The 21,887-nt window shown below is 35.5% G+C and overlaps 1 protein-coding gene across 1 annotated transcript in view; it reads left to right on the forward strand.

Annotated features, from left to right (window-relative positions):
- The first annotated feature begins 7,657 nt into the window (after window positions 1–7,657).
- Window positions 7,658–21,887, forward strand: part of LOC144973213 (hypoxia-inducible factor 1-alpha-like) — a 42,826-nt gene continuing 28,596 nt past the window's right edge. Inside the window, 2 exon segments of the mRNA XM_078915383.1 lie at window positions 7,658–7,852; window positions 11,508–11,815. Of these exon segments, the coding sequence (XP_078771509.1) occupies window positions 7,833–7,852; window positions 11,508–11,815 (328 nt within the window). The 5' untranslated portion in view covers window positions 7,658–7,832.

A 21,887-nucleotide genomic window follows, 5' to 3' on the forward strand; every position in this document is an offset into this window, starting at 1 on the left:
CGCTTTAATTTTTTGTTGTATTCTCTTTCGTGATTCATTTTTGATTACGTTTGGAATAATTAAAATCTACTGGTATTGTCATTGCATTGTGAATGTGATTATTTGTGGTTGAAATAAATTTTTTTTTAAGGCGAACAAAACAAACAAACAAACAAGACAAAAAAAAAAAAAAAAAAAAAAAAAAAATATATATATATATATATATATATATATATATATATATATATATATATATATATATATATATATATATGACCGACTCATCTTTGCCCGACCACTATAAATAGGCTAGAACCGCCACTGCTTTGTTCTTTCAAATACAATACTCGTCCTCCTCAATAGAAATTACAACTAAACGCAAGGCTGATATTTTCAGCATCTATATAATTCCGACGTATTACCGTGTTGATCGATGGTTTATATTATATGGAATTTAACTTCCCTTTCGTGTGTTTAAGTTGCCTGCCAGGTGCCTCTTTTCACCAGTTTTCTCATAAATAGTCCCTGGCTTTGTTCGATGTAACTTCAATTTTGACACATAGAGAGCCGGCTCCGTCGGAATCGGCCACACGACAAGCTGAGAGAGAGAGAGAGAGAGAGAGAGAGAGAGAGAGAGAGAGAGAGAGAGAGAGAGATAGAGAGAGAGAGTTAGAGAGAAGAGAGAGAGTGAGAGAGAGAGAGAGAGAGAGAGAGAGAGAGAGAGAGGGAGAGAGAGAGGGAGAGGGATTGTATATATATATATATATATATATATATATATATATATGTATATCTGTGTGTGTATTATATATATATATATATATATATATATATATATATATATATATATATATATATATATATATATATATATATATATGAGCCAAGGTCAAAAGGTGCCAATTTTTTTTCTCAAAATAAAAGTGACAATAAAAGTCCATTTATGTTTCTATATGTGTAGCAAAAACCCTGTACTTCATGAATCAAAGGCCCTTTAGATAACTTTAAGGTCTAACGCAGCATAATATCGTCAACAATGCCTATAGGTTGCTGGTGTCACCTGTGACCGGTGACACCAAAATGAGACAAAAAACTCAATAACCAAATGATTTTTGTTGAGTATCAAACTTTATTTAGTAAGTTATAGACAAAACGACACAATCAACAACAATCATAGTACAATACTTTTACCAACTATTGGAGAAAATGTTGCTTTTTGGTGTCATTGGTCACAAGCAATATAGAATGCAAATATATTATTTCATAAAAATGTTTGTACATTAACAACAACAACAATATTGCATATGCTTAATACCAGCAATGTTCAGAAACTTCTGGAATAAAATGTTGGCACAAAATGTGACCAAAGCATATCCTTTTTAGCGACATTGTGTCACTTGTGACATTAGACCGATGACACCATTACTTATGTCACAAGCAATACCAAATTGCAATTTCGACAATATATCATTAATTTCAGTCAAACCAGTGTAATAACCACAGTTAAATATGGAATTTAATAATATTTCAGAAAGCAAAGGCTTCAAAATAAAAATATACATGGAAATTAAAGCATCTGAATGTGACTTGTGACATAACACCGGTGACACCATTACTTATGTCACAAACAACACCAAATCACACTTTCTTCCATAATATATCATTATTTTCGGTCAATAAAGCACAATAACCTACTCTAAAATGAAATTCAATAATATTTTAAGAAACTAAATACCTCTAAATCGGAAATATACTTAGAAATTAGTTATACCATTGTTGCTATTACTTTGCTCAAAATCGGCACTAGAACGCAATTTTGCCTCAATAAATCAAGAATCGCAACTGAACACATGTAATATAGCCTGTTAAAATGTAATTCAATGACATTTCAAGCTTTGAAGAACATGAAAACAGAAATACACTAGAAACTTCAAACTTAAGTATCACCTGTGACATTTTAAGCAATGACACCAATGGTCACAAAAAGTACCAGAAGTCAGACAAACACTAGATAAATATCAGCCATGGTAATGAATTCATGTAACCATACGGTAACATCCACCCTACTGCTCAAATCTGCTAGTTTGTAGTAATTTAGTGTGTTAATAGTAAATCAAATCAAATTTCTTGACAACTCTTCTATTTATCTGGATTCGTCAAAAGCTTGAGTTTTGTCTTTTTCTTGATTGATACAACCCTGAAACATAAAAAAATTAGAATTACAAGGAAATAATTAATTGTGTCAAAATCACAGTCTTATGTGAGATGTCATAATATCATATTTGTAAATAGAATAACAGCTGAAAACATAATTTTTTGGTGGCACTTTGTGATATCCAATATAAAGTGTTGCTTGTGACAATGTAAAATAGCGATGACACCAAAGTTCAACTTACCTTTTCTCCCTGGAGCCACGCTGGAAAGGCAAATGAAAGTGCTGCACTTCAAAGACTGGTAAGAAGGGTGGATCAAAATTGCGAATCGCCATTTAACGAAACAAACTTCCACGTGTTCACGCATGTCGTGTTGCTTGTGGCAAATGACACCAAAACCAATAAACCTCAATATCAGTAAAACGGTATACATTTACTCCAAGATTTGAGTTCAGATAGTAAATCTATGCTTTTTTCTCATAATAAAACGTTTTATAAACATTAAACATGAGCTTTAAAGTTTCGTGTTGAGTCTTAGTATTGTGCTGTGTTTGATGACACCAAAGGTCACAAGCAACACCAACTTTTTAAGAACTCTATATGAAACTTATTCAGATATGTAATATACTGCAATTGCGTTTAAATGTAAATTTTGACTTTATACTATCAGTCAAATTTCAATCACCTGAGCTAAAACATCACATTTAATTTCTAGATGATTTCTAAAAAGGTGATGCGTTGACCTCGTTTTAAGCACATGCCAAACAGCATTCAAATTTCACTTTCAAGTTGTTTATTTCATATTCTGTTGAACAGAGTATGTTGAGCTATTTCATTTTATCTCTTCTTCATATTATTAATTGATTATATGCATTAACCCAATGAAAAAAGCCCATAATTAAGTAAAAATCAAATTTTCTTAACACTGGTATCAGGCGGGCACCTTTTGACCTTGGCTCATATATATATATATATATATATATATATATATATATATATATATATATATATATATATATATATATATATATATAGAGAGAGAGAGAGAGAGAGAGAGAGAGAGAGAATATGAATTCCCCGTCAATAACTTGCGCTTCTCATCTCAACAATAAGCATCTAGCTCTGAGGTTACAAACGAATCGTGAGTACAGGTGGCAGATTGCCAATGAGTAATAGAAGGTAAGGTTAGAAAACTGGGTTATATACGATATGTTGGTCAAATTGAAATATTCACAACATGCTCATTCCAGATGCACATACGTGAGGGCACGGTAGATGGAAAAATAGAAAGACAGACAGACAGACATTTAGATAGATAGATAGATAGATAGATAGATAGATAGATAGATAGATAGATAGATAGATATTGAATCGTGTTTGACACAAATATGGTACGAAAAGTGCTCGACATGTAGTAATGGAGCGAATTATTATTTAAAATATTTACCACAAAACAACTCAGTCCTGAAGATGGCAAATTAAGCCTGAAACATTGATGTAGACTGCCCCAAACATTGTAGATAGATAGATAGATAGATAGATAGATAGATAGATAGATAGATAGATAGAGTGATATATATATATATATATATTATATATATATATATAATATATATATATATATATATATAAATTATAAAAACAAAAACCATGAAATCATAGTGCTCAACTTTAGTATAAAAGGAGCTATTATATATATATATATATATATATATATATATATATATATATATATATATATATATAATATATATACACACACATCTATTATATGAGAAAGAGACAGAGAGAAAGAAAGAGAGAGAGAGAGAGAGAGAGAGAGAGAGAGAGAGAGAGAGAGAGAGAGAGAGAGGGGGGGAAGGAGAGAGAGTTAATTTAACTTTACTGAATGGATTCTTCATCAAGAAGAAAAAAGTGAACGAAAGAAAGAGAAAGGAGAGGAGAAAGAAAGAAAGAAAGAAAGAAATGAAAAATTATCCGCAAAAGAGCAAAAGATTTGATGAAAATTGAGATCGCGTAGAAGAATATGACGATGTTGTTAATGATTTATTTAATGCAGAAAAATGACGATAATGGACAATAAAAATGAATGCTTCCACTTCGCTGGCGGTATCCCAAACAGCGGTCTGTTTTATCATAATATTATCATAATACAGAAGAATCTGGTAAAAAAAAAATTAATAATAATAATAATAATAATAATAATAATAATAATAATAATAATAATAATAATAATAATAATAATAATAATAATAATAATAATAATAATAATAATAATAATAATAATAATAATAAATAGTACAAGAAATTCTGTATGGAGTAGGACATCAGACTAGTTGTCCCAGCACCTGTGTATTATAGGGGGAACGAAATTGATGTCACTCAGCTCTTTGTTATTGCTTTTAGACAGCCATTTTGGTGATTTGTTTCTCACTAATTGATATCAATCAGACTGTAAACGTTCAATGTTGCACATAGTTTTGTGTGTTGTACGTTTTATCTGGCAGGTGAATGTTGTGAGTATTTTCCCTAAACGCATGGCATCAATAGTTGTGGCTTTGTGGCCTTGTGCTATGAAACTCAACTGATGACCTTCTGTAGAGATCCTGAGTCTCGATGTGAGCAGCGCAAAGTTGGGCCCATGGAAATGGCCTTTTACTCATGCCCTCTTCTTCTTTTTGTTCATGTCCAGCTTCATTTTTGAAGATTACGAATGCTACTGATTTTATTTATTTGGAACCCCCCCCCCCCCCCCCCCCCCCCAATAAAACGGCTAATTAAATCTTGACATAAAGAACATGCGTTTTGAGAAAGAATGTTTTGGTGCAAGATAAAAGGATAAAGCTCGGATTTTTGTTGTTGTTTGTTTTTTGTTTTCTTGCTTTTTTTTTTGGTTTTATTTCTTTTTTTTTCTTTCTATTTTGTTTATTTATTTGTTTGTTGTTTTTCTATTATTTTTTTTTTGGGGGGGGGGGGTATTTTTTCTTCTTTTTTTTCTTGCTTTTTATGTTTGTTTTTATTTTGTTTTTTTTTTGTTTTTTGTCTTTTTGTTTTGTTTGTTAAGTGTTCTCGAAAACCGTATGTTTTTAAAAAAATGTTTTTGAAATGGTCACCAAATCATTTCTTATTTTATACACCATTGATACTCTGACTCTCTTTCTTCTTGGCTGAAGAGACTCTTCACAATTTAGCTCAATGTACATGTCATAAGTGCTTGAGATATTATAATATAGTTTTTACTGGCCTGTTACAAATCTGCCACTCTTCTTTGCACCATTTCTATCTTATGAAAGAGAAATTTTGCTTGAGGCCCACTGTCCTGGCATAATGTTAAACAATGTACGTTCGCACAAATGCGTTGTACGCCTTTTCCTTCCAATTGAAGTGATTGAAAGTGGTTTGTAAGTTTCCTCAAATGAACCCTAATGACTTGGCGTTTTCAGCAATGCTTGTTGTGTGTTTATTCCAGTCCAGATTTAATTTAATATTAGCTCCCGAATATATATCAGATGTTACAAGTTCTCATAAATGTGTGGCTGTGTAATTTGTAACGCGTTTTGTAAATAGATACATTGTTCCTTTCTGGGTGGAACTCCAAGCGAACCTTTGCTCCAATCAGATAGTCTGTGTCGTTTACAACATAATGGATTCAATCCACCAAGAAGTTACCAAATCATATATTGATCTTTTCATTCATTCCATAATGAATGGCTTGGGCACAAAAGATTGTGGTCAAATATGTCAAACGCTTTGAAGAAGCCCATCATATGTGCGGCTATGTGGTCTTGTGGTATGACACTCGCTTTCGGATCGGAAGGTCCTGGGTTCGAGCCTCGCTCGGCGCATAGTTGAGTCATTGGAAAAGGCTCTTTACTCACATTCTCTCACCGTACTCAAGTGTAAAATGAGTGCCTGGCCGTTAACAGCGTTGTATCTGTCGGAAAAAAAATTGCAATATCGCCTAACAGGCGTCATGTCGCGTTCTACGTGTTAATTGTTGCTGTTGGCCAGGGACCCCTTAAAGCGCTTTGAGCACGTTTAGTGAATCTAGCGCTATATAAGAGCTCAATTTTTTTTCTCAAGAGATTTTGATACATCGTCCACGAAGCTAATTCGTTGGGTTTCACGAGAGGTCTTCGATGTAAATATTTCATCATATCATCATATGACTCGCAATGATGTGTCCCTGTATTTTTCTTGCCCAGGATATTGGACGATGATAGTTCGATGACATTTGGTGTTGTCCTTTCTTGTTGGCGGGAACAACATTCGCCTTTCCTCACTCACTGGGCAAGTCTCCAGTTTCAAGTGAATTTGGAAAATTACATTATTAGTATTATACGCAATAAGATATAGTGTCAGCTAGTTCCTCATTATACTCAGATCTAAAATGCTTATCTGTCAACCCCCTCCCTTCATTCCAAAATAAAATCAAACAAACCAAAAAAAAAAAAAAAAAAAAAAAAAAAACCCCCCCCCCCCCCCCCCCCTCAAGAAACCTGTCATCTTTTTGCTTATAAAAAAATGGTAAACGCGTCCTGTGAGCAACATGCCTTGTTTTACAAGTGTTAATGCTAGCTTGGAACACCTTATATAGCGCCCTGAGCACGTTTTGTGGATATCGCACTCAATAAAACATGATTTAAAAAAAAAGAAAGAAAAAAAAAAAAAAAAAAAAAAGAAAAGAAACAAAAAAATGAAAGAAAGAAAAATGGACATTGACAGTGGGTATTTAGAGGAGAATGACGATGAATGAAAAATTGGGTTTCACATGGCCTGATGGCAGGGCACACGAGAGACTAGGGAGGGAGGGGGGGGGGGTAAGTCTGATGGGGAAATTCACGAAGGATCATAGAAGGATCATGTAAAACCCGAAAAAAAAAAAATAAAATAAAAAATGCGCTCCTATATTATTGTGTAACGCGGGGATTCCGATAATTCAGTCGATAGATCATTCACCCTATAAATATCCTCTTTGAGTACTTTTTTAGGCCCTTTTGTTCAAACAGAAGAAATCGGGTCACTGGTTTGTTAAATCTGGCGGAAAGTATCTTGCGATAGACCAGTCTTATATAAAGGGTAGCAAGCAAATGTTTTTGTTAGTTTCATACTGAAGAAAATGCGATAGAATTAAACTCCATTGGTATAAATTCTGTATGACTGACTACTCACGGTGTGTTGTGCGAGAGGACAAATTATTTCGATGCGACTGAGACGATTATCCGTGATCAGGGGACACTACTAGTCTTGAACTAAAAATCCAAAAAATATTTCTAGGTTATCGCCCTTAGCAAACTTTTGTTTGAATTTAATGGAAAGGATAAATTCAGCTCGGCCTATAAAATGTTATTATCTGTATAATTTAATACTTTATATCTAGCTAGATCACATTTCGTAGCAATCGAAAGAATATATTGCTAGTTCTCTTCTCGGTTTCAACTGCTCAACTAAGGCCTCGGTCTTTTTGGCCTTGGTGAGCTGTCCTTGGTGCAAGGTTCTCTCTTCGAGCAACTTCGCGATTGGATGGGACTGTACCGGAAGTTTTCCCATGGACTGGGGTTAGGAGTTCCTCTGTGACAGTCAGTGACGTCAATCGAAGTGTTGTGTTTGGTTTAGTTGCACAGCATTGAGTTACTTTTCAACATAATTTCATGTGGATTACCGTTTTACTATAATTAATATTGTGATTTCATTACAAAAATGGCAAGAGAAAAAAGAAGGTAAGCTATTATCAAGTGTCATCGCTTCTGTATTGTGTAATTCACGCAATTATGGAACCCGAAGCTGGGTTCGAATCGAGTGTTGACGCAGGGGTAAATTTTTAATTCAGAAAAGTGAGTGGAGCAGGCACTTATGTTGGTAACAACAAGATATGAAGTGAGTAGAAAAGTGCCAGAAGACAATAGAGAATAAAATTTTTTTTCGCGGCGGTGGTGGGGTTTGAACCTGCGACCTTATTGGTACGACAACTCCGCCTGGCAGGTGAGAGCGTGGCTCTACCGTGTGAGCTATCCACGAACACAAAAATATTCGTTTCAAACTCAGTCATTTCTAGATCCCTCTCTCACCCACTTCTTGAGACCGCCGATTCGTTCACCACCATCGCGAAGTAATTTTGACCAGCAGTTAAGCTTAATAGCCAATATTCTCATCACAAACATATAACTTAGAAACGATTGAGACATTGAGTATGCTCCGGTGTATGGGGGGTGAATTTTTAATTCAGAAAAGTGAGTGGAGCAGGCACTTATGTTGGTAACAACAAGATATGAAGTGAGTAGAAAAGTGCCAGAAGACAATAGAGAATAAAATTTTTTTCGCGGCGGTGGTGGGGTTTGAACTTGCGACCTTATTGGTACGACAACTCCGCCTGGCAGGTGAGAGCGTGGCTCTACCGTGTGAGCTATCCACGAACACAAAAATATTCGTTTCAAACTCAAAGTCATTTCTAGATCCCTCTCTCACCCACTTCTTGAGACCGCCGATTCGTTCACCACCATCGCGAGGTAATTTTGACCAGCAGTTAAGCTTAATAGCCAATATTCTCATCACAAACATATAACATAGAAACGATTGAGACATTGAGTATGCTCCGGTGTATGGGGGGTGAATTTTTAATTCAGAAAAGTGAGTGGAGCAGGCACTTATGTTGGTAACAACAAGATATGAAGTGAGTAGAAAAGTGCCAGAAGACAATAGAGAATAAAAAATTTTTTTCGCGGCGGTGGTGGGGTTTGAACCTGTGACCTTATTGGTACGACAACTCCGCCTGGCAGGTGAGAGCGTGGCTCTACCGTGTGAGCTATCCACGAACACAAAAATATTCGTTTCAAACTCAAAGTCATTTCTAGATCCCTCTCTCACCCACTTCTTGAGACCGCCGATTCGTTCACCACCATCGCGAAGTAATTTTGACCAGCAGTTAAGCTTAATAGCCAATATTCTCATCACAAACATATAACATAGAAACGATTGAGACATTGAGTATGCTGAATTTTTAATTCAGAAAAGTGAGTGGAGCAGGCACTTATGTTGGTAACAACAAGATATGAAAAAAAATATGATAAAAAAAATTTTTTATTCTCTATTGTCTTCTGGCACTTTTCTACTCACTTCATATCTTGTTGTTACCAACATAAGTGCCTGCTCCACTCACTTTTCTGAATTAAAAATTCACCCCCCATACACCGGAGCATACTCAATGTCTCAATCGTTTCTATGTTATATGTTTGTGACCCCATTTTAATTTTAATTTGCTACAAAACATTAATATGGGTGGTGGCAATAGCAATAGGAGTATGAATAAAATGAGGAAGAGTTTGGTATGAATATGGCACTTTTTTTTCAATATTTCCTCTTCCAAATCTTCGTATGACAATGAAAATAACTGCCACTACACTAGTCGGTACCGGCTGGCAGGTCCTCGACACCCTTACCTAATTTTGCAATTTAAAATAATCAAATTAATTCACATGTGCACCTCCTAGATTTTAATATGAAACAAAATCTAGAGTTTGGTACTAGGACTTGTTCCGTAATTAATAATTTGACTGGCAGATAATGAATAATATTCAGTAGTTGTTCGTCATTCCCTCTGATGGCCAAATGCATGGTTCCAATAAAGACTAATAACAACAATGATCGAATAATGATATAGTATAATAGTACTCAATAAGACTTTGAACCTATATATCTATTCATTTGAAAGCATGGAATGATTCCATTTTATTTCTTCTTAAAGGAACAATTAACTGCATTTGGTGTGTGATTTTTATGGACATAATTCAAAACTAGATGAAATTTATAATAAGATCTTCTTCTTCTTCGCATTCACTTAAATCAAATAACGTTAATTCTGAATTTTGCTAAATTTGATGAGTAGAGTCATATAAAGCCTGATATAATAATATTTTATGAAGATAAGCCACATATTAAGTTATTCAGTCCCCTGACTAAGCCAGGAATTAAAACATTGCTTGGTTGAAACAGTACCTGGGAATATGAACAGTTCGAGATTGCATCTTTACTCATTTCTGATTGGATTAATCAAAGAGCTTCAGTCGGTTTGAATCATTTAGTGTCTTATAACTTATTGTGAAATTGGCCTTGAGGCTTGATCAAAGGCATTATATATATTATATATATATATATATAATATAATAATATATATATATATATATATATATATATTATATATATATATATATATATATATATATATATATATATGATGGTGTTTTTATGCACCTCTGTTGGTGTACAAAAACGCACCGTTTTTATGCACCTCTATTGACGGTGCTGGTTAATTAATGAAAATGTTGCTGCTTGAAGCTTGAAGAATAAAATAACGATAAGTGTTGAATTGTAAGCCGCAATTTGTTAGATGAAAACATTTTCTGGATGTTTCTGGTTTTCCCTTTATCAACAAAACACAACGAATAAGACTCTAAAGACGAATGAGAGATGTGTAGTGTGAATGACGTAGATAAGGTGAATAAATATAGACAATGATGGGACAGGAAATAGAATACCCCTTTGTAAGGAAGTATGAATTAAATTATGACAATAAATATTAATACAATTAATTCACACACCCCTTTTATGTACCGCCGTTGGGGTGTAAATTGTGGTGTAGAAATAGACCCACAGATAAAAGAGGCTTCTCATCTTTTTTCCTTGAATAGACCCATATATGTCCATGAGTTTTAGATTGTAGTTTAGCACACTGCTTCGTGATTACTGGTGTCCGTTTATACGACGATAATTACGATAATTTTTGAAATCAAAGGTAAAAAGAAACATGCCACACAAATACTGATCTCAAATAAATAAATGATTTTAGAAAATTAAAACATGGAAAAAAGTTTTTTGAAAAACAAAAATAAAATTGATGTCTTTTTCAATAAAGTAAACATTAAAAAAAAAAAAGCCCACAATGGGATCAAACCCAGGTTAGTAGAGTCTGGCAGCTTATCCACTGCGTTACGGAGCCACCTGACCGTTCATAACATTTAATAAAGTCTTTCTAAAACCTTATTTTACCTTCAATGCAACTTCTGTTTTCTTGTTTTAGATATTTTAAATTTCGATTTTGTAGATTATTATTATTATTTTAAAAGATTTATTAACAAAGGCGTACCTACAGATATCACAATATAACTTTTGCCATGTCCAAACGCTATCCCCATCCCTTGGGGGGGGGGGGGGGAATTTCTGTAACCTCTAACTTTTGTTTGGTCAGGGTTTGGATGAGAGTGCAGAGCTGTGCAAATTCAGGATGTTTCACTGGCTCAGGTGGCATCCCTATTTGAGAGTTTTGTGTTTGGGTGTGGTTTCTTTCTCATTCTCTCGTCTCTATTTTTTTTTTCCTCACAGAAACAGTGAAAAACGGAAGGAGAAGTCTCGTGATGCTGCTCGTAGTCGTCGCAGCAAGGAGACTGAAATTTTCACAGAGCTGGCAGATTGCCTACCATTGTCAGAATATGTGTCACATCAGTTAGATAAAGCCTCTGTGATGAGGCTTGCTATCAGCCAACTCAAAATCGGTGATGTTCTTGATGCTGTTGGAATTGCAGACAATAGTGACAAAGATAATGACAGTCTCCAAGATGACCATGATATGCTGGTCAAACAAATGAGAAATGAAAAGATGCTGAAAGATCTTTGGATTACAAACCGCAAAGGTAAGTCAATATTCATTTACAACTAAAACTATTTGTATTTGATTTTCGTTTATGTCATTGAAAGCGATTTAGTTTTTTGTTTATGTTTTTGGGGTTTTTTTTAGCGAGGGGAAGGGTGGAGAAATAGGAAGTGCTAAACAAAAATCAATTGAATCAGAATAAAATTTAAAGAGTGAGGTACACTTATTTGCAGGTCTGATAATCAATCGCAATTTTGGGCTTACTTTAACACTATTGTAATGTACACAGACATTCTTACTAATACGGAAAATTTGTAGAATTACAATATTTTGCCTCCAATTTCAGAACTTCATGAGCACCTCTTCGTCATTAATACTTGTTGTAAATAAAAGTTGGGTGACAGACTACAAAATGTGAAGGATTTTGGACTGTTATTTTATCCTTGTGAGGCTAAATTGATGATTTATAAAGTTTACTGGAGGGGTTACAATTTTTATCTCATGAAAATTATGAATTTTTCAGTTTTCAAGTAGGTAGGTCTGTGAACACTATTAATTTTATGTTCGTTTGTGAGTGTTTCCATGGCAATGATGGGCCCATATCAATTTGGCTTATCAGTCCTGCAAATATAGTACACGTCGTCTAGTAGCCTACATGAGAAAACAATAATTGAGACGGTTTATGTGCAATGATTATTCCTATTTGTGCACAAAACAGTGGGTTTTTCTTTTACTTTTATATTACTGTTTTGTTTTGCTTGGTTTTCCAAGTCTTTTTGCGTTCGTATCAAAATTGCTCAGGATCCGCACCAGAGGGGGAATACTAACTGCACTCTTCACTCATGCAGATGATTTGCAAGGGAGATAGAATAATCTGTCAGTCCAGCAAAGATCCAGCCTCATTCTTCACAGCAAAGAAACCCAATTTAACGTTTTCTTACTACCTGCGTCTCAGATCCAAAAGGATATAAGAGAATAATTCTGATGTATACTTATTATTTGATCACAGTCTTATTATAGGCGCTGTCAAATGTAGATGATTGCACGATTAAGCTTTGCAAGGAGAAAAATTACAATACTGGGTTATCTGTGTAACACACAAACACACACACACACACACACACACACACACATATATATATATATATAATATAATATTATATTATATATATATAATATATATATATATAATATATATATATATATATATATAATACATACATACATACATACATACATTACCCCCCCCCCCCCCCTTTTTTTTATTTTATTTTACAATTTGTGAATCTGGAACTATATAAGAATATTCATTTCGTTGGCAGTTCAGTGCAACCATGTATATCGAGTTACATCACGACTTGTCTTGCTGATCTGTGCTATAAATAGTGCTAAGCCAATTCTGAAATCCCGCTAATTTCTTCTACACCTAAAACGTTTTACAAAGCTAATCACATGTATTTGTATATGTAAAGAATGGCTTTAAAAGTTTATGAGAATTCTTGAAATTATGGTAATGATTGATTAAAGGTGATATGATTTTTAAAAATGTATTTAAAAAAAAATAAATTCAGACACCATGTAATATTCAGCAATGAGTTGTATGGTGGGATTTTGTTTTTTCATTTTAAACAAAGTGTCCTTCAGAGCCCATGGAGCCGGAGTTTCTGTAGCGTGAAACGGACAACGGGTATTTGCTTGCTGCCTTTTGGATAGGACGCTACTCTATCGCAAAGTACTTTCCATCAGATTTAACAAAAGAAGCCAATCAATAATTGTTGGATGGGCAGAGGTGGAGGGGGGTTCTGGGGAGTTCGGAAGAAAAATAAATCTCACTCGGGATCGATCTTGGTCTCTTTGCTAGTGAAGCATCTAAGCTATCGCGCCCCTCCAGCCATTTGTTATTTCATATCTATTCATTTTCCAGTCAAGGTCACGACGCAGACCGGTGACGAAAGTGTGACCTTCACACTTTTCTTTATGCTTTTCTGCTTCACAATGACTTAATCGTTTCGCAAGGTCAATGTCGAAGAGACGCCTCCTTTGTTTTGGATAAGATATAATTCTGTGCTGAAGTCAACTGAATCTCGGAATTCGTCCCGATACAATAGTCACATCGTGTGACATCTGTTTATCGTGTTTGTTGTTTTATTATTTACAAATATCGATGGCTTAAAATTAAAACGCAATTCCTTAGTTATTATAGGATATTAGAATGTCGCAATCACAGTCCAAATAATTATGAAAACGATGATGGTTATTATTATTATTATTATTATTATTATTATTATTATTATTATTATTATTATTATTATTATTATTATTATTATTATTATTATTATTATTACTACTACTATTATTACCATCATCATTATTATTATTATAGTGATGATGATAATAATATTAATAATAATAATAATAAATAATAATAATAATAATAATAATAATAATAATAATATTAATAATAATAATAAATATCCACAATTATGCGTTGTGTATTACGATGATGCGGTATTGGACAATGTTATGGAATGTTGTTTCCCCTGAACGTTAACAACATAAGAGTCTGTGTGCTTATCTTTATCTTGCACATTTACCTGACACTCTCAAAGATTGAAGCAAAACCAACCTGCCCGTCTCATATCCCTTAGTCTAACATTGTTTTTCTTTTATTGTTGTTTTTTATATAATATAATAATTATTATTATTACTTGTGTTATTATGATTGTTGTTATTATTATTATTAATAGTGTTCTGCGGTTTTATTAGATCTGTTACCGAATGAACACTAAGCTCCTTTGTTGTGTAACTACGCATACTATAATATAATTTATGTCATGTCTTTTGTGCTGTCAACCTACTGTTCTGCTCGAATGATCTTTGTAAATGGGTATCCGTGAATTTTTGAGATAATATATTTAAACATTATATATATAATTCAGTCTTTGACAGGTTATCGGATATTGACAAAGAAAGATTGGTTGTCAAAGCGATCTACCATCCGTGACCGCATGGGGAATTTAATAAATTATTTGACATACTATTCAAGGATTGATGATGTCTAATGATAGGCGACAATCAGAGTTGAATACTCGATGGCGTAATTCAATACATACCACGCTTTGATAACTTTGGTTGAATTTGGAAGCCCAAATGGGAGGGTTAGGGACAGGAATTTTACATTATGACTTTAAAAGAAAAAGTTTCTATCTCCCCCCCCCCTCCCTCTCTCTCTCTTTCTATCGCTGTCTCTCCCCCCCCCCTCTCTCTCTCTCTCTCTCTCTCTCTCTCTCTCTCTCTCTCTCTCTCTCTCTCCTAGGTTTTGTCCAAAAATAGGTATCATTATTTATGCATACATTGGACTGTATAATAATTGCCTCCCAGGATCGCCTTTTATTTCCAGGTCATTATTTTTTTTTACATCTGTTTTCTTAATACAAATATTACAGCCGGTGGAAGGGTCAATTCCATTGGTCTCTATATAACATGACAGCACACCCATTTGTTTAATAGGCGTTCATCATTATCGTAAGAGGTGATCATTGTGTTGAAATCTTACGGTTGGGTTTCCTGCGATTGGCATTCGTCACAGAAGGGATACGATTTATATTTATATTTGGATGCCCGGAGTGGAGGGCGAGGGACAGGAATTTTACATTGGGAATTTTAAAGAAAAAGTCTTCTCTCTCTCTCTCTCTCTCTCTCTCTCTCTCTCTCTCTCTCTCTCTCTCTCTCTCTCTCTCTCTCTCTCTCTCTCTCTCTCTCTCTCTCTCTCTCTCTCTCTCTCTCTCCTCTCTCTCTCTCTTTCTGTGTGTGTGTCTCTCTCTCTCTCTCTCTCTCTCTCTGTGTGTCTCTGTCTCTCTGATTTAATCTTACGATTGGGTTTCCTGCGATTGTCATTCCTCACAGTGGGATATGATTTATATTGATTTCTTTATTAATGTGATGTCTAGATCTAATGTCACTGTATGCCTGTTGAACTTACACCGGTACAACCGGTAAGCTTGATGATACAGACCTGTACAAATTTTGCGCTTAAAGCGGAGCTTTCTCGAACTCTTAAACATAAAGTCATCTATTCACTAAATGTTTACAATGCATCTCTGCTTCTAAGGGTGCGGCTATGTGGTTTAATGGAATGACTCTCGCCTTTGGATTGGAAGGTCCAGGCGCATAGTTGAGTCCTTGGAAATGGCTCTTCACTAAAATTCTTTCATCGCATTCAGGTGAAAAATGGGTGCCTGGTCGTTAACAGGGTTGTCTCTGTCGGAAAAGAAAAAATGAAATACCGACTATAGGTGTCGCGTATCGTGTGTTGCTGTTGGCTATTAGGAACCCCTTGTAAAGCGCTTTGAGACCGTTTAGTGGATGTTACACTCTAAATGCTCTAATAGTGTTTTCTTTTTCTTCTTGTCAATTTTATTTGGAGATTGATTTCTCCGTTGTAATATGATTTTGCTACTCCTCCATGGAACTGCCATTTCTTTCTTTTCGTTTTTTGTCACGGCGTTTTGGATTGCTCTGATCGTCAAACGGGTTTATGACCTTGATTTGGAAGCAGTGTTGAAATTATGGTATTAAGAAATTAAGAACATCAGTGTAGGCGCAGATTTATTTGAAATGCTACACGTCGCGCACTCTTTCCTCCTTTTCAGCTAGTTTTCCTCCTTTTTCGAAATTCTAGAATGGGGTCTCTGATTTTTACATTTCTCATATTATACTATTTCTCGTAGTATAATGTTGACCATCGAATGGACACAATCACTGAATGCTCACATTTATTCATCAAAAACCCATGGGCATTCCGATTGTGTTGGAGGGGCTGTTGTTATGAATAAATCGGTAACAGTTTTAGACCACACTGCAACCTGCTGCTATTGTGACATTTGTATGCTAATGTGGAAATGCTAATAGCAACCTGCTTCTGCTTGATTGCTAGAAGTCGGGGTATTTACCTTTATGGTTGAGAGCGTTTAACTTGGGTGTGCCATTTGAGCCCCAAGGAAAACAAACAGACCTATCCCAAATAAGAAAAGATTCTTTTTTTAACATCATTTTTATATATAAGTGGATACGTCATTTTTAAGGTTGTGTTATTTTTGCCCATTAACATTCAAATATGATTATCCATTTTAACATGTCGTTGGTAATGCTTGTCCTTTCTTTTCATTTTACTATCGTGTATAATGATGCTAATAAAAACAGCAACAACTCGGCAGTTACTACTACTACTACTACTACTACTACTACTACTACTACTACTACTACTACTACTACTACTACTACTACTACTACTACTACTACTACTACTACTACTACTACTACTACTACTACTACTACTCTGCTGCTGCTGCTGCTACTACTACTACTACTACTACTACTACTACTACTACTACTACTACTACTACTACTACTACTACTACATACTACTACTACTACTACTACTACTACTACTACTACTACTACTACTACTACTACTACTACTACTACTACTACTACTACTACTACTACTACTACTACTCGGCTGCCATCAATGATAATTTGAACTAGAAACGCGCTCGTTTACAACGGTGTGGAATGTCTCTTATTGGATCATTTACTACTTCTTGCATGCAGTGTTTTAATTTAGTTGTCTAGTAACGCTTTTGTCTGTTACTGTTAGATAAACCCTTTATCACATACATACATACATACATACATACATACATACATACATACATACATACATACATACATACATACATACATACATACATACATACATACATACATACATACATACTCTCTCTCTCTCTATCTATCTATCTATCTATCTATCTATCTATCTATCGATCTATCTATCTATCTACTCTATCTCTCTCCCTCCCTCTTTGTCTACTACTATTAGATCTACGGCCAGCATCATGACCTTGCGATGTCCATGAATTAATTTATTCGTTTATTTTTAATTCCTTTAATAATCAACACAACGAAACTGTTGTGTATATAATACATATCCCCGAATGTCGTCTGACCCAAATCTTATGGGTCACTTTGTCCTGTTCCATTCTAGATGTAACTTGATGACGCGCTGAAACAACGATGATAATTCTGCCTCATACTTTCTTTCTAATACAACATAACAACCTACAGCACGGTATGACCTGGTCTGACCTGTCGACACCAGAAACTTCTCTAATCTACCAGTCAGACATACTTATGTATGGTTAAGTAGTAATATAAGTCACTGGCCGATATATAGATAACAACACAAATATAAAAAAAAAATAAACTTGAAGTTTTGTATTTAAAAGATATATCTACTAAATGTGCTCAAAACCCTTTACATGGGTTCCCAAGCCAACAGTTACATTTAACATGCATGTAGGGCGAGACATGACATGACGCCTGTAAAGTGTTATTACTTTTTTTTTTTTCGGTTGAGACAACACTGTAACTTGCGTGCCAGGTAACACTCGAGTGCGGTGAGAGAATGTGAGTAAAGAGACTCTCCCAATGACTCAAAAAGTGGGACTTGAACCAGTGCGATGCCATAAGACCACAGAGTCTGATAAACCAAATGGATTTGTTCTAATTGTTATGATGTCGAAATATTCCCAAACTAAGCCAAATGTTTTCCATTACAACAAGGTCATTTGCGTTCGGTTTTATTTCAGACCTGCAAAATATACTCGTAGTCGCTGAGCTATCGTGGAGATGTCGCGAACTTAAAATAAATCTATAATATATGACATTGGGCGTAGAACTTATACTGTGACGTCGCAATAGGAATAATAATAATAATAATAATATGGAGTAATCAAAAGAAGGAAGATTTAGAAATGTGCCAGAAAATGGACAAATTACGCAAATCGCGTGACACACAACGGTTGATAGAAAAACCCTTAATTAATAAAAGGTTTGCAAGTTAGTCTTTTATCAATGTGTAAAAAATATATTTTTATTATATTTAGATTTGCCTGTAATTTTGTGCTCGGTGGCAAGACTTTAACATGGGCTCTACAGTGCAAATTTTACCCCCCCCCCCCTTGGGAATCGTAACTTTAATGTGCTGTGACAGTTGTTAGCTATTTGAAAAGTTGCGAGTTCATCGAAAAGTACTTTTCGCCAGATCTAACATCCAGCCACCCAATCACTACTGCTGGGGGAATGGAGGTGTGTGTGTGTGGGGGGAGGGGGGGGGGGGGGGTCGAGTTTTCGGGATACGCCCCATCTCTTGTGATTGCTTCGATTACAAATAAAGGACTGGGGGGGGGGGGGGGGGGGGGGGGGGGGGGGGGGGGGGGGGGGGGTCCCAGCATGTGTTGAGTTGAACTTGGAACGTAAATTAATTCATTAAACATTAAAAATAAAATTGAAATTAACGAGATACCCCCCCCCCCCTCTAAAATGGATTGGGTCTTTTAACCTCCCTTGGCGTGCGAGGAGGTCACTGTTGTGTTTTCTATCCCCCGGTATTTCCATTTTCATGTAGCTTTCTGTCTTTATCTTGAAATGCGATTACCTTGTTTTGTCTGAGTGAGGAATCGTCAAATGTATATTATTCGTTTTTAGAGAATTTTTTCCCCTTGGAAATCATCTCTCTGTTATGTACTGAATTAGTTTTAGTTTTGAATATATTTTGTAAACATTTGAGTGTATAACCCTTTGCGGAAGCCCGTGCTGGTGTTCCGATGGGACTTTTAGTTTATCTCAAACGAAGAACACTGATAGTATGCTCTGAGAATTTACGTCTGTTCACTATTTAAACCAGTCCCCATTTGTCTTACTTTTTCTTGTAACTCAGGAATTTTTTTTTTTTTTTTTGACTATCCTATTTTCTTCCTCCTATCATCTGAATGTCTCGCAAGCACCACAATACCATTAAAATAGAGAAAAACAAAAACAAAACCCCACATAGGAGTCCCAAGAATATTATTATATGTAGTTGTATACGTGTTTTTTATTTATTTATTTATTTTTAGAGAATGATTGTGTTTCACATTGACATTGTATGTGGAAAGAACAACAGACACTCCCTCCAAAGTAAAAAACAATACAAAACAAAAAAGATACCAACAAACGAACAACAAAACAATATACAAAAATGCCCCCCCCCCCCCTCCCCCCACCAGAAAAATTACCCGTGGAGTCAATTGTAAAACTGCCGTGTGTCAGTAAAAGAATTAGAATTCTTGGCGTCAACTCGTTTTGCTTTAAGAGTTTTTATAATTAAAATGTTTTAAATTCTTAATTGACACTTCACGGTTTGCCGGGTAACCTGTTAACGCCGTACCCACTGTAAAAGCAGCGTTTTGTTCAACAAAAGTCATGCATACAACGACGTCAACGATGATGATGAGGATACTGCATCATCATCATCATCATCATCATCATCATCATTTAATTGACATTTGTCGGTGAAATGCTTCGTTCTTTTTTTATTTTTTTTTTTGATAAGATCGTACTTAAGCATATCTTTGAGTTGGTAGGTCACATGTGTTATTTTTATTGCATTGTCCATTTGGGTTAACTCAATAATCCGTGCAATATTTTAGAAAGAAAAAAAAAGTAACAAACAATATTAATATATTGCTTTCCTGCAGTAGAGCACTCGCTTCATGCGCAGAGGGACCGCGATCGATCCCTTGTGAAGTCGATAGACTAGCTTCCTATCCAGAGAGTAGCAAGCAATTGCTGTTGTCCGTTTCACGCTATGGAAACGAATAAACTCCATGGGTCTAATGGTTTTGGTGGACTACTTCACATCCCCCCCCCCCCCCCCCCCCCCGGCTTGCAGTGATACGTTGAAAACGTAACTCTTCCTGGTTGAGGCCAGTGGGGTGCATAGTTTGAATCGATTCTATCGCGGGTTGCATAGGTCGTTGTTAATTGTTGTGATTAGACCAAAACGTCCTTGGGATCCCTTTCTACGTCAGTCGTGCAATGATTGCAAGGTCGATTGGAGTCAAGGACGAAACTCGTATGTATGCCTATGTTTGCATCGGGCACAAGTTTAATTCATTATCGTATTAATTTACTTGTGCGGCTATGTGGTCTAGTGGTATGACGCTCGCTTTCGGATCAATAGATCCTGGGATCGAGCCTTGCTCGGCGCATAGTTGAGTCCTCGGATAAGGCTCTTTCCTCGCATTCTCTCTCCATACTCGGGTGTAAAATGACTACCTGATCGTTAACAGCGTTGTCTCTGTTGGAAATATAAATGCAATATCGCCTAACATATCTCGTTCTTCATGTTACGTGTTGCTGTTGGTCAGGACCCCTTGTAAAGCGATTTGAGCACGTTTAGTGGATATTGCTCTATATAAAAGCTCTTCTTTTAAAAAAACTTTATTTCTATTTTTTTTTTTTCGAGAAAACATTTTGCATGCAATTAGCGGGAAATGGCTAATGCCACTGATGTTAATGAAGATAAAGAGGATGGCATGGCAACCAACGGTAACGGTGGTAGCGGTAGCAGTTGTAGTGACGATGAAAATGGAGACGGTAGGGTTATGCAATGACATTTAAACAATTGCCCTTACATAACATTGACACGATTTTTTCAAGTATAATTTTATGGTTTTAACAAACGTAAGGAGTAGTAGGTCTGTGTTGGTGTTGGGCTTTTCAGTGGAGTTGAAGACTCTTGGTTTTTAACTATTAAATCCTCGCGCTATCCAAATTCCCCACCCACCTCCTTTTTTTTCTGTGAAAATTGCAGTTTATAACTGACTCTATCAGACTCATATGATATGTATCCCCCCCCCCCCCCCCACATACACACACACACACACACACATGCCCTCCTTCATAGTTCACCACCACTTCTGCACACATTATCACCTGCAATGTTTTTACCTCGTTCACTCTAATCAAATACATTTATCATGTTATTTCTAGACAGGAATTCCATTGAGATGTTTGAAACAATATTTATTCTCCCACCCCCTTTCCGAGACAGAAATCTATTTAGATATAGAAAAAGAAAAAGAAGAAGGAATACTTTTATTCGATATGATACAGTCTCTAAGGATAATAAAAGGGGCCTCAATTGTATGGTATGAATATATTAGTATTGGGTGTGTGTGTGTGTGTGTGTGTGTGTGTGTGTGTGTTCCGAAACGTCATTATCG

The sequence above is a fragment of the Berghia stephanieae genome, chromosome 1 (genome assembly GCF_034508935.2).
Source record: "Berghia stephanieae isolate SIO BIC M18660-M18661 chromosome 1, UCSD_Bste_1.3, whole genome shotgun sequence".
NCBI lineage: Eukaryota > Metazoa > Mollusca > Gastropoda > Nudibranchia > Aeolidiidae > Berghia > Berghia stephanieae.